The sequence below is a fragment of the Equus asinus genome, chromosome 3 (assembly GCF_041296235.1).
Source record: "Equus asinus isolate D_3611 breed Donkey chromosome 3, EquAss-T2T_v2, whole genome shotgun sequence".
Taxonomy (NCBI): domain Eukaryota; kingdom Metazoa; phylum Chordata; class Mammalia; order Perissodactyla; family Equidae; genus Equus; species Equus asinus.
Genome location: NC_091792.1, coordinates 156115105 through 156128417, shown reverse-complemented (window position 1 = coordinate 156128417; position 13313 = coordinate 156115105). Strand labels below are relative to the sequence as shown.

The 13313-nt window shown below is 46.3% G+C and overlaps 1 protein-coding gene across 2 annotated transcripts in view; it reads left to right on the top strand.

Annotated features, from left to right (window-relative positions):
• Window positions 1-13313, top strand: part of EVC2 (EvC ciliary complex subunit 2) — a 130983-nt gene that overhangs the window by 52865 nt on the left and 64805 nt on the right. For both annotated transcript variants that reach the window (XM_014843272.3, XM_070506255.1), the window contains one exon: window positions 12969-13293. In XM_014843272.3, coding sequence (XP_014698758.3) covers window positions 12969-13293 — 325 coding nt within the window. The remainder of the gene's footprint in view (window positions 1-12968; window positions 13294-13313) is intronic.

Here is a 13313-nt window from a genome sequence, read left to right as displayed (position 1 = left end):
GGACGAGGCCAGGCTGGCAGGAGCACGGGGCAGGTGGACTGGAGGGTCACACGCAGCCAGCGCGAGGCCTCACCTGGAGCACCACCGCTGCCATTCTTTACCCCAAAACTCTGATTTGTTTCATATCACACAGGGAGTCGGGAGCCACCTTATTTGTCTGTCTGTCTGTTTTGTAATGTTGTCCTCTGTCTTCCCCGTCTAGGCAGTAAGTTCACGAGGGCCGGGACTTTCTGTCCCGTTCACTGATCTCTCCCTCATGCCTCAAACAGTGCCTGGCACACAGTAGGTGCTATGGGGTGATGTTCTTGATGCAGAGTGGCCAGCAGATAAAATTAGAGGCTATGCAGTTAATCTGATAGCAAAGGTTACAGAAAGATGCGACCTTACTCAAACCAGAAGACAGCACAGCCTGTTCCAGATATGATGTGGCCTCACAGATTGCCCAGGGTTCCCCTGGGGACGTCCAGCTGCAGCTGGGACAACTTTGCAGAGTGGCATTCTGCCGGGAGCCAGAAGCCCTCTCAGCTGTAGGCACAGAGCCGTTCCACTGCCTCCCATCATCCAGTAGGGCTGCGCAATTGCCCCTCACTCAGGACAGAGCAAAGGCCAGTTTCCCAGGAGGACCCTCCAGGATGTAGGTCTGTCTGACGTCCATCCTACAGGCTCCATAAGTACTAGTGGAATCGGGAATGAATGGGGAATAATCATCAGGACCAGCTGATGGATCGGGAGTGGAGTTTGAGGGCAAAGAGCCGTCAAGGGCGATGCCTAAGTTTCAGGCTGAGCCACTGGGTGGATGCAGTGCTATTTCCTAAGATGAGGGAAGACGGGAGGATTGAGTTTGGAGGAAAAGATCGAGAGTTATTTTTGGACATGACAGCTTAAAGATGCCCTGGAGACACCCGGATGGAGATGTCGAGTCGGCAGTCAATGTGTAGGTCTGTTCTCAGATGAGGGTTCTGGGCTGGAGATGGTTAAATGAAGATGCGGATTGATGAAGGAACCTATGGAGAGAGGACAGAGAGGGAAGGGAACCAGGACAACACCCGAAGGATTCCAGCATTTAGAAGTTAGAAAGGTAAGAGGAACTCAGGAGAATGAGGAGGTCGGAAAAGCCAAGAGAAAGGGTGTCCCCCAGGAAGGGGCTGACCAGCCGTGTCTAATCTTGCCTCCAGTTCAATCGAGTGAGGACAAAGAGGTGTCTTGTCTTTCGCTACTGGATATCATTGATGAGCAGAGCAGGTTTGGGGGAGAGGCAGGGGCAGAAAGCCAGAGCAGGGTGACTGTTGAATGGTGACAATACATATGGGCAAGCCTTTCAAGGTGCTTTGCTGTGAAGGGGAGCAGAGAAATGGAGCAGCAGCTTCCGGAGAACATGGGGCCATGAGAGGGAATGTTTGTGAGTGATGCCCGAGCACCTTAGCGTTCTGAGGGGGACGGTCCCCTTGAGAGAAGGGGAGACTGATGGAGCCAGAGGAGAGGGACAGTGCAGAAAAGAGAAGGTGGGAGGAGATGGAAGCACTGGAGAGGGGCCGTCACCCGTCACACTGGGAAGGAGGGCCCAGAATATACTTAGGTGCACACAGGTGTGGCCGGGGGAGGAGCGAACATGGCACACACCTGTCTGCAGCTTCTCAATGAAGCACAAGGTGAGGACATCGGGGAGAGGAGAGTAGGGCTGTAGGAAAGGATGGACTCGTCCTGCCAGAGTGGGGAAGTGGCTCCCTAGAGAAAGCCCAAAGAATTCCCAGGCAGGTGGAGAGCGCATCTGAGGCTGGCGGTCCCAGCCTGCCTGGGTGAGGCCTCTCCCCCACAGTGCTCAGCAGGGAGGTGCAGAGGCCGCCGAAGAGACTTCAGGAGGCTGGACCCAGGGGAGGGGGTGGGGAAGAGGCCTTAGTCTCTGAAAGAGGGTGCTCCTAGACCCTCAGTTCCCCCCTCACCCCAATACCCCATACAGATAACTGCTGTCTAGGCCGTTCCTGGGTGTCTGGAAGGGTGGAGTCGGAGTTCACCTAGAGCACCAGGCGGCGGACACAGGCATTCTGGGTACAGCATCCAGCTCAGGTGGAAGGCAGGTCTGTCCTCACACCTGTGCCTTGCTGCTGGGGTTCCTGCAAGATGGTGGGCTCCCGCTGGTGCCTGACAAGCCAGAGCAGGATTTTTATGGGGGACGTAACGGGGACTGCTGCAGAGCAGAGCAGCGGTGACGCCTGCCTTGTTTCCATGGCAACCCTCACTGTCATCTTCCCAGCAAGGTGAGGGTTTCTTGGAGGAGTTCTGTGTTTAACAGACACCTTCTTTCAGCAAGTGTTTACTGAGCTCCTGCTGAGCCCCTAGTGTCTGCTAGGCGAGGTGCTGGAGAGGGAGCCAAGAAAAGCAAGGACCCCCAGGATGCCCACCGTCTACAGGGGAAAACAACTCACACACAAATAAATATAGCCCAATGAGACAGCACAAGCTGGGAGAATCATCAGCTGTTTCTCATCCCTGCACTCCAGTCGATTCCCAAAGGCACATGCCCCATGTCCTGTATCCTCCGGAGATTGTCTGTGGCTCTGTGCACATTCACACGTGTACTCCTTTATTAAAACGCAAAATAATAGCGTGCTTTGCACACTGCTCTGCTCCCCTTTTACCCACTCTGTAACAATCTTGGAAATTGTTCAGTATCCATACCTACAGAACTACCTTGCTTTTTTTTTTTGGTGGGGAAGATTTTCCCTGAGTTAACATCCATTGCCAATCTTCCTCTTTTTTTTTTTTTTTTTTACTTGAGGAAGATTAGCCCTAAGCTAACATCTGTGCCATTCTTCCTCTATTTTGTATGTGGGGTGCCTCCACAGCATGGCTGGTGAGTGGAGTAGGTCTGTGCCCAGGATCCGAGCCTGTGGAACTTTAACCACTCGGCCACGGGGCTGGCCCCTACTTTGGTTTTTTAAGTAGTTGCATACTATCCCAATAACAGTAATGATTACTGAATTTTTTGAGAATTTCATATGAATGAGACCCCGATCTGATTGTTTTATGTACATTAATTAACCTATTTACTCCTCAAAGCAGCCTCTGAGCTAAGTGCTGTTCACAGATGATGAAACTAAAGAACAGAGAATTTAGGTCACTTGCCCAAAGTAACAAGGCACGTGAGAGAATGAGTGCCCGGAGCCCACGCCTTAAGCACCATGCTCCATGGCCCCAGTGATCAGAGGGTTGTTAACCAGCCCCCAGTGAGGGCTATGTAGTTGTTTCTGATCGGTTCCCCCTCGGTCAGTGCTGCAGTGCACAGCCAGGCACAGACATCTTTATGCACGTGTGCAAGGTTATCAGTAGCATGCATTCTTTAAAGGGAATGGCTGCGTTAATATGTATTTTTTAAAAAAATAGATGTTGTTGGATTTCCCACCGTGGAGGCCAGACGGATTTCCCACCCGCAGCATATGAGTTTCTCTGTCACATACCCTAATAGGAGGGTCTGCTGATGTTTCTATCTGGGTCAGTCTGCTAGGAAACCACGGCCCCTCCCTGGAGCTTTAATTCTGCTCTTTTCTGCTAATGTGTGAGGTTGGGCGTCTTCTTGCGTGTTGAAGAGCTCGTTGTGTTTCCTCGTCTGGTAAGCGGAGGGCGTGGCCTGGACTTGGCGCTGAAGCGCGTGGGTTGCAGTGTGAGTCCCTGACTCCTGGCTCCAACACTCAATCATTTGATGACCTTGAGCCCAGTCTGTAACCTCCTTGGGCCTCAGTGTCCTCGTGTGAACACCGGGATGGTGATGGCGCCCACTGCACGGGAGGTGAGGGCTTCGTGAGCTCACATGTGCCCGGACTGAGCACGGGGTGCCTGGCTCATAGGAAGAGATTCACCTGTTTCCAGTCATTTTAGTTCGTGGCTCTGTTCTGCCCGTTGAACCTCATGGTTTCTTTCCAGGTGCAGCTTCATGGATTTTGCAGAAATGGACGCAGTTACTCGGTGACTCCTGGCTCCTTGTTCTTTGCTCTGCCCAAGCATGTCATGTACTTGTTCAGTCCACAGTCGGGGCCAAGGGGCTGGAAATGCAACTGTGAGCCCAAGAGGCAGGGTCTTGGCCTCCTGGAGCTCATAGTCTAGAGGGAGAGACAGGCATTCCTCAGAGAACCACATGGACAAATATGTGGTTACCCACCGTGCTGGGCACCATGAAGCTCCACCACCCGTCCTTAGCACAGCGTCTGCCCTGTAACCAGCACCAGTCCTGACAAATAGAAAAGTGACCCTGAGTGCTCGGTAAATGTGGCGAATGAGTGAACAAGAATGGGATTATTACTGTGGTTGTGTCCAGTGCACATAAAGCGAGAAGGACAAAAGTGAGAAATCTTTAACTCTGAGCGAGAGAGACAGTGAAAAGCCCAGAAGAAGGTCTTCACCCCCAGAAAGGGTAGTGCTGGCCCCATGAGGGGACAGACATTCCCTCAGGGTTCCAGGATGACACACCTTGGAGGTGGCTGTCATGAGATGTCGGAATGTGTGGTGAAGGGTAAACAAGCCATGAAGGGCACATTTTATTTGTATGCATCAATGAGTGGAAAAATAAACTTTTTTTGGTTATGTAATAGTACATCCTTGTTAACTCGGGGAAAGGACAAATGCGGGATGAAAACCATTTCCACAAATTGCTGGTCAGTTGATAGCTGATCTTAAGTGTATAGTGACTTCCACTTCCCTGGGAAAACAGAATCTTAGAGTATTGATCCTACAAAGGATCTTAGAGGTCAAATGGTCTAAATTGTTGGCCGGAGCAGAAATATTCTCTCTAGTATGCCTAAGATGGCCAACCCAACTTGGGTATCTCGTTGACAGTGAGGGACTTCCATCCATGGGAGGTTGCTGTTTTGGGTTGAATTGTGTCCCCCCAAAAGATATGTTGACGTCCCAACCCCCAGTACCAGCGAATGTGACCCTATTTGGAAATAGCATCTTTGCATATGTAATCAAGCTAAGATGAGGTCGTTTGAGTGGGCCTTAAACAATACGACTGGAGTCCTTATGAGAAGTGAGAAATTAGGACACAGAGACACAGGGGAGAACGTGACGTGAAGATAAAGGCGGAGATCAGGGTGATGCTTCTACCAGCCAAGGAACGCCGAGGATTGCCCACAACCCCAGAAGCCGGGGGAGAGGCATGGAATGGATTCTCCCTCATGGTCCTCAGAAGGAACCAACTCTATCAGCACCTTGATTTTTGGATTTCTGGCTTCTAGATCTGTGACACAATACACTATAGTTGTCTTGAACCACCCGGTTTGAGAAACGTTGTTACAGCAGCTCCAGGAAACAAATGCAGTTGCCCATCTTGGTGTTGGGCAGCTTGTATTCCTTAAAAGGCCCTCCTTTATTTTTAGCCAGAAATCCACATTTATAGTTCTCTGTGAGAAAACAGCGCAAACCGCCCGGTGAGCTGTGGTGTCATCCTGACACATCGTCTCCTCGGGGCCTCTCACCTTGCCCTCCGAGAGCTCTCCCGGTTCTTTCCATCTTACGGCCAGCCCTGGGCTCCCAGCCATCGCCGTGTCTTCACTAGCCTCCTGCGCTAAGCTCGCGTCCATCCCTGAGCCTCCGTCCATTCTCCAAACACCAGCCGGGGAGTCTTTTCAGTGATCCTCACTGGGGCGCTTGTTGCTGGATGCCCTAAAGCCCAATCCTCACCACGGCCTGCAAGGCTCCCTGTCATCTGCCCAAGACTGGAGGGAGCCTGGACTGCAGATGTGTCGTGTGCACAGGATCACAGTTGCCGGATATCTCTAAGGTGCTGTGAAGGAGATGGTGGAATCCGGGGCAATGATGTAAATTCTAGGGAGGTGGATTTTAGCCAATTATGAAGAAGACCTTTCTAACCTTCTGCACTCCCCATAGTGGAACAGCCTGCGTGGAGAAGCACTTAGCTCCCCATCACCATGCATGTGCAAAGCAAAAGCGTGGGGACTCTGTGGTAGGGGAAATATTGAGGAAATCTCAGTATTAGTTGGAAAGATAACTTAGCTGACATCTAAGGTTTATGTCATTTCTAAACCTGTGTGTAAATGCTCCATTGTATAGTCTCTTTCATATGACACTCATCTAATCTTCACATACAGCAAAGTCTGTCTTTCCCAAGAAGAATTTCAAAAATAATTTATCTGTCTATCTATAATCCATTTGTCCACCCATCCATCCATCCATACATCTGTCCGTCCATCTATCTATGCATCCGTCTATCTATCCATCCACCCATCCACCCACCCATCCACCCATCCATCCACCCATCCATCCACCCACCTCCCCACCCCTCCATCCACCCACGCATACATCCATCCATCCATCCACCCGTCCACCCATCCATCCGTCCATCCGCCCGCCCACCCACCCACCCATCCATCCATCCACCCACCCATCCATCCACCCACCCATCCACCCATCCATCCATCCACCCATCTACCTATATATCCATCTATCTATATGTTTATGTTTCCTTTGCATCTTCTTTTCTTTGCCATGAAGAATGCTATCAAGGAAGACCATGGCAGACACAACACAGCAACGACAATGTGCAGTAACATTTTCTGGCACCTGTTTTGTGCCAGGCACTGGCTAAGTGCTTTGTGCCTGTCATTGCGAGGCAGTAGAACAGAGGGTAGAGCAAGGACTCTGGAGCCACATGTCATGACTTTAAATCCCAGCTCTGCCCCTTTAGCTATGCGACTTTCAACAAGGTAGTTTAATTTTTCTGTGCCTCAGTTTCTCCTCCTGTACAAAAGGGGTTAATCTCTACCTTTATGAGATTGTTATGAGGATTAAATGTCTTGATATACATAAAGGTATTAAAGCAAAGCCTGGACATAAGAGACACTGCTATTAATCCTCTCAATGACCTTTATTTGACATAGCGAGTGATGATAATCTCATTAACCAACAGGGAAACTAGGGGAGATGTTAAATATCTTGTCTGAGTCACCCAGTTCTTAAGGTGTGAAGCTGAGATTGAGAAACAACTAAGTAGGTGTGACTGCAAGCCCAAGGTCTCCAACGTAAGGAAATGCCACCTTCTGGGAAAGGTCATTAGCGTGTGCCTAAGAGGGAGCTGGGAAGAAAGTTGAGGGAGGGTTTGAAGTGGGGAGAGGAGCCCTCACTTCTCTTTTTGGTCTGTTCCAGAGCTGACTGTTGTCCTGGGCTCTGGCCAGTGGGTGGGGTGGGGAGTGGGGAGTGATATGGAAACCTCAGGAGGGAAGGAGTTAAGGAGCCTCTGTCTGCATCTGTACTCCTGCCAAGCAGTAGTTCAGGGCCAGGAGGGGGCCCCATCCGACTTGTGAACAAAGAGATCTTTAAGAGGAAAAACATCCAAGAGGAAAGATGCAGACTTCTGACCCCTTGTAGCTTACAATCTGTTTGAGTTTATAGCAAACTAAAAACGTATGGTTTATCACAACTTCTATTGATATTTCACTCACATTCACTCTGATTTAAACTCCCGTTACAATCTGGAGAGTGAGGACACTCAGGAGGTATTTCCCTCTAAATTTCCGTTCCCCGGTCCCTCAAATTGACAGTATATAAATATGATTTAGGGCCCCGGCATGGATCTCGCTGCACTATTATGTGTCCATGGAAATTGGCTCCTCCGAGGAAAATTTCAGTTTCACTAATACTGAATCGCTTTCTGTGGGTCTGTTATGCTTACACCGGCTACTCTGAAGACGCTAGATTGATATTGGAAAAAATGGCCACGGCCATTTCGTTTTCCTTCTGAATTTATTATCCTCCATATTAATGAGTCCTTTCACATTCGGGAGAACATTGACTGCCTCGTGTATCAAATTCTATCCTAATTTTCTTCTGACACCTTGTTTGCCATTTGGTGAGGATTTGATTAATTTTTATATGAAATAAATAAGGAAAAAGACACAGATGGCATCCTCTCTCTCTTTTTTGTCATCAGTAGCTAATCAAAGTAGTAATCAGTTCTAAGATAATTTAAGCTGTGCAGCTTTTAGAAAGATGTTGCGGTGGGCAAGCCTGTTAGTCATTTTAATGGCTTATGTTCACTAGGTGCTTCCTGTGTGCTGGACATCGTTCTAAACTTCTGAGCAAAGTCACTCATTTATGGGAAAGTTACTACTCATACAGTTTGCGTGTACTGTAAAACTGGCCTGAGCTAACACATTCATCTTCAAAGTGTAGTGACAAGATGACGTTTTTGTGACCTGAAAAAATGAACGTTGCCTAGGAAAGCAGTGTTCGAATCCTGCTGACTTTGCCAATTCATTGAAGCAGTAAGGAGGTTTAGGAATCCCGGCCCAGCATGTGGGACTCAGAATGCCTCTGTCTGCTGGATGCATCAGGGAGTTTTCTGGGGAGTGGAAAAACACGTGTACTTCATTGTTATCTAAGTAAATAAAAATGCCATAGGAGGTGACGAGAATCTCACCAGTGGGTCAATCCTTATGTAAATGATGCAATCTTAATATTTATTTTGTTCTTCGCCTGGCCACTGGGGACATTAACACATGAGCGTCAGCTTCATTAACTGCATAATTGGTTCAAAGGGACATTTTTCTTTCTTTTGTGACTTTGGAACACGCTGCCAGTTTTTGTTGTTGCCACTTCTGGCAGTTCATCCGTGGTGATTAACATGACACTGTTAGGACAGAAAGCGCCTTTGAGATTGTGTTCCCAGTCAGAAAAGGTGAGCTGTGAGCGCTGACTCTATCCTGCAGCCAGACTCCTGGGGGAGAAAAAAGCAAAGAAATAAGAAACTGTGATTATTTAGAACCAACCAAATACCAGACTCTATGCCGTGCATTTTATATTTCTTACTCTTTAACCCTGACCAACAGCCTACGAGGGTGATCCCCGTTATGCCATGGGGAAGCCCAGTCTTTTACCGAGGTCCCTCAGCTGGTAAGTGGCTTGACAGCAAAGACCTACAGAGATGTCCTCTTATTCATTTCAGACCCAGGAAAGCACCTACAATTTACCTACACAGGCAGCCGCATTTGCTTGTGTAAGTTAATAAGTGAATTAGCGAATGAATGATGGATGCGTGAAGTGGTCAGGTAGGGTGTATGAGTTCCCTATCCAGTTATAACAAATTACCACAAACTTCGTGGCTTAAAACAACAGAAATGTATTATCTTACAGACCTAGAGGTCACCCAACATGGGCCTCCCTAGGAAAAGTCAAGATGTCAGCTCTAGGGGAAAATCCATATCCTGGCATTTTCAGGCTTCTTGCAGCTACCAACAGTCCCTGGCTCGTGGCCCTTCCTGCATCTTGAGAGTTGACGATCCCTCACTCCTGCTTCCTTCATCTCATTTCCCTCTGATTCCCGCTCCTCTTCTGCCTCCCTCTTTCACTTTTAAAGACCCTTGTTCCTAATCTCTCTACGTAAGCTCAGCTCATTAGCAGCCTTAATTCCCTCTGCGACTTTATTTCTCCTTTGCCTGTAACCTAACATATTCACAGGCTTTGGGGATTAGCACATAGACATCATTGGGGACGGCATTATTTTGCCTACCACAAAAAGCTTTATTAAAGGTGTGAAATCTGTTTTGTCTGTCTCAGTAGAGAAGGAATTTTTTTTCTGAGCCTGTGGAAGTTGTTTGGTTCATTGGGTATTTAACTGTGCACATTGCCTAGAGGCATCTCCTCTGCTTCTTTCTTGCCTTGTAACCTGCACCGCACTCTCTGCACATGCTCAGTAAGTACTTGTCGAGATGACGAAAGAATGCAATGAGTGAGCTGTTGTTTAAAACCAGACTAATTTGATTGTGTCTAAAGGACAGAGGAGGTATTTTGATCTGAGATCGTAAAATTTGAACCTTAGAAAGAATAAGGCTGCAGTTGATTGAAACCTACCCAATATATAAAGATCTGGAGTTTCACAGGGATGCTGTCGGAGGCTGGGGGTCATCCTAGGTTCAGCTAAACACTTGGACTTGTAAGACTCCCTTAGGCCACACTTGACCCCGTCTACGCAAAAGGCTGGAGGGTCAGAACACACTTCCCCATGAGGACAGCGCTAGGCATTCTTCTGTGGGTGTCCTTGCATCAGGTCACACTGCAACTTACACAGCTGTCCCAGAGGTATTTTCTCCCCAGGTGACACAGCACTGGGGCAAGGAGATGCAGTCCACATCAGGCAGGTGTGGGAGCCTTCCTGGCTTACAAGCGTCACACTCCACAGGTGCCACTGACTCTTATAACGAGTCTCAGGCATAGCCTCCAGGGTTCCCCCAGGGACACACCCAGTTCCAAGAATCACTCACTCAGGGAAGTTCAAAGGATGGCTTCCCTGTTGGGTATTTGTGGTTCATTCACAGGTCCTTCTGTCCAGATGTAATTTACCCGTGAGGCGCATTTTTACCCTGAGCCGTGCGGCCTCGTAACATAGTTGGTGTTCTTCCCCTTTTGAGGTTTCCAGGTAAAGCTTAGCCAAAGCTCAGATTCTCGGGGAGTCGGGAAAGAGTTTTATAACCTTTTGCCCCCGTCCTAAAACAAAACAAACAAACGAATAAACAGACCCAAACTCATTTGTCACCATTGGAGGTGGCTACTGACACCAACTCTTTAATTAGCAAAGAATCAAACGTCCTTCCTGTCTGTGTGCCTTAGGGCAGAGTAACTGAATTATTGAGGAGAGAAAGTTCTCCTTTGTGAAGAGTCCTAGCTTAAAAAATGGAGAAAAAGTGATAGAAAATGTGCATTTTTTTCAACCCCTAATGAAATCTTGGATCTAGGGCACAGTTAGGAATGGATGCTAAAACCCTTAGGTCGACAGGAAATTTATAATGCAGGGATCATGCTGGCACCACTTGAACCTGTCCATCCATCTTAGCGTTTCCCCACGCTGTGATCCTATAGGAAGCACACGGTACCACATATGGAGCCTTTTGGAAGGCAAATTGAATCTAATCAAGACCTTAGATCTAACTAGCAGTTCACAAAAAATACGAGGATGGAGGAACAAAGATCCCCTTGGAAGCAATCAGCCAAATCCAGACGTTCTGCAGGATGAATTGCCTCGTTTCCCCAACAAATCGATGGCATGGAAGGAAAAATGGGAGGGCAGAATATTATAAAGTGGACTTAACCAACATCATGGGATATTGTTTTGTTCTGGAATGAAACTTTCAACTGTAAAAATCATTTTGGGACGCTTGAGGTAGTTTGAATAATGACTGATATTAACTATTGGAATCGTTAACATTTTAAATATGATAGGATAATATGTTATTCAATACGATGATGACATCAAGGTTAGGTAAAATTGACGTAGATATGCACACATATACACATATATAGATATATATATGCACATGAGTGTGTGTATGTATATTTATATATATTCATGACAGTTAACAATGCATACTGAGGAATTTACAGGTAAAATGAAAAAAATCTGGCATTTGCTTTAAAATGCTCAAACATTGAAAAGAGTAAATACAACAAGGTTGGTAAATATTGACAATTTTTGAAGTTGGGTAATGATTACATTGGGAGTCATACTATTTGATCTACTTGTGAATGCTTGAAAATTTCCATAATAAAGTTTTCTTAAGACCCTTATATTTTTGCAATCAGATGCCATTTTTCTCCTATCAAACTATAAAGATTTTCAAGCTCTGTAGGGGGAGGGATGAAATAAGGATCCTGCTGCATTGCTGGGGGACTTTTCTGGGAAGCGGTGCGGCAGGATGTTCTAGGAGGTTAAATGTGTTGCTTTTTGACCCAGTGATTCCCTTTGTGGGTATCGGACTAGAGACGACATTTTGAATATCAGAAACTCTTTATGAAGATATTTACTTGGGGGTTCTTTTCCATTTTGAATTTTTCAAGTAACCCAAATGTGCAACCCTAGAAAAATGGTTAATTGAATCCTGATACATCACAGGATGAAATATTTTGCGACCATTATAGGAAAACTTTTAGTTTTTAAACACGACTGGAAGATGCCTATTACAATGTTAATTGACAAAAAACGACAAAATTGCGTTTGTGTGGAAAAAATATGCATAGGGAAAAAAACTGGAAGCAAATACAGCAAAATGCCTTCGGTGGTTCTACTTGAGTGATGGACCCACGGTGAATGAAATCTTTTTCTGTCTTTATTTTCCAGATTTTCTATCATGAACATAAATTAATATTTTCCTATGTACCTTTTTATAGCTTTATAGACATATAATTAACATACCATAAAGCTCACTCATAGTAAGAGTACATTCTACCATAAGTATGTATTTCTGCCACAACTGTCACAACTGAGTTGCAGAACCTGTGACCCTGTGAAGCATCTCATATGTATTTCTCAAGTAGACTTTATTTTTAGAGCAGTTTTAGATTTACAGAAACATTGGGAAGATAGTACAGAGAGTTCCCACATACCCGGTACCCAGTTTCCCCTATTATTAACATCTTATATTACTATGGTATATTTGTTACAATTAGTGAACCAGTATTGATATATTATTGTTAGCTAAAGTCCATACTTTATTCAGATTTCCGTAGTTTTTATCTAATGTCGTTTTTCTGTTCCAGGATCCCATCCAGGGTACTATATTACATTTAGTTTTCATATCCATACATTAATTTTTAATTGGAAAAAAAAGTAAAATAAACTTTATTTTAAAATTCTCCAAATATTTTAACTATTTTATCATTTTTCCCGTGGTCTCCTTGTTGCTGTTGACTTGTTGCTTGTTGACAAAGACCATGTCTTATATTAGTTATATTCCTTGTAATTTCCAGCATGGCACCCAGCAAATTTACTAAATAAGAATATGCTAATTTAGTCACTGGCCTTCAATACTGGATGGAGCAGAAGGGAGAGAGAAAAGGAAGAGAAGGAGGGAAAAGGAAAAAAGAAAGACCTCACCTACAAAAAATTTAAGACCTCCGAGCTTTGAGGGACCTTTGGTTTCTGTTGCGATTTTGTGTAATGGAATTCTCTCGACCTTCGTGTTCCCCAGGTTGGAGATTGCGACCCTGAACCGGGCAGACTCGGACCTGGAGGCTTGTCGAACCCAGATCAGCAAAGATATCATTGCCCTTCTGCTGAAAAATCTGACCAGCAGCGGCCACCTCTCGCCTCAGGCAGAGAGGAGGATGGCCGCTGTTTTCAAAAAGCAGTTTCTGTTGCTGGAAAAGGAAATACAAGAGGAGTACGATCGGAAGATGGTGGCGTTGACAGCTGAGTGCGACCTGGAAACAAGAAAGAAGACAGAAAACCAGTACCAGAGGGAGATGGCGGCAATGGAGGAAGCAGAAGAGTTGCTGAAACGTGTTAGCGAGAGGGTAAGGCAGCTTTGAAAGGA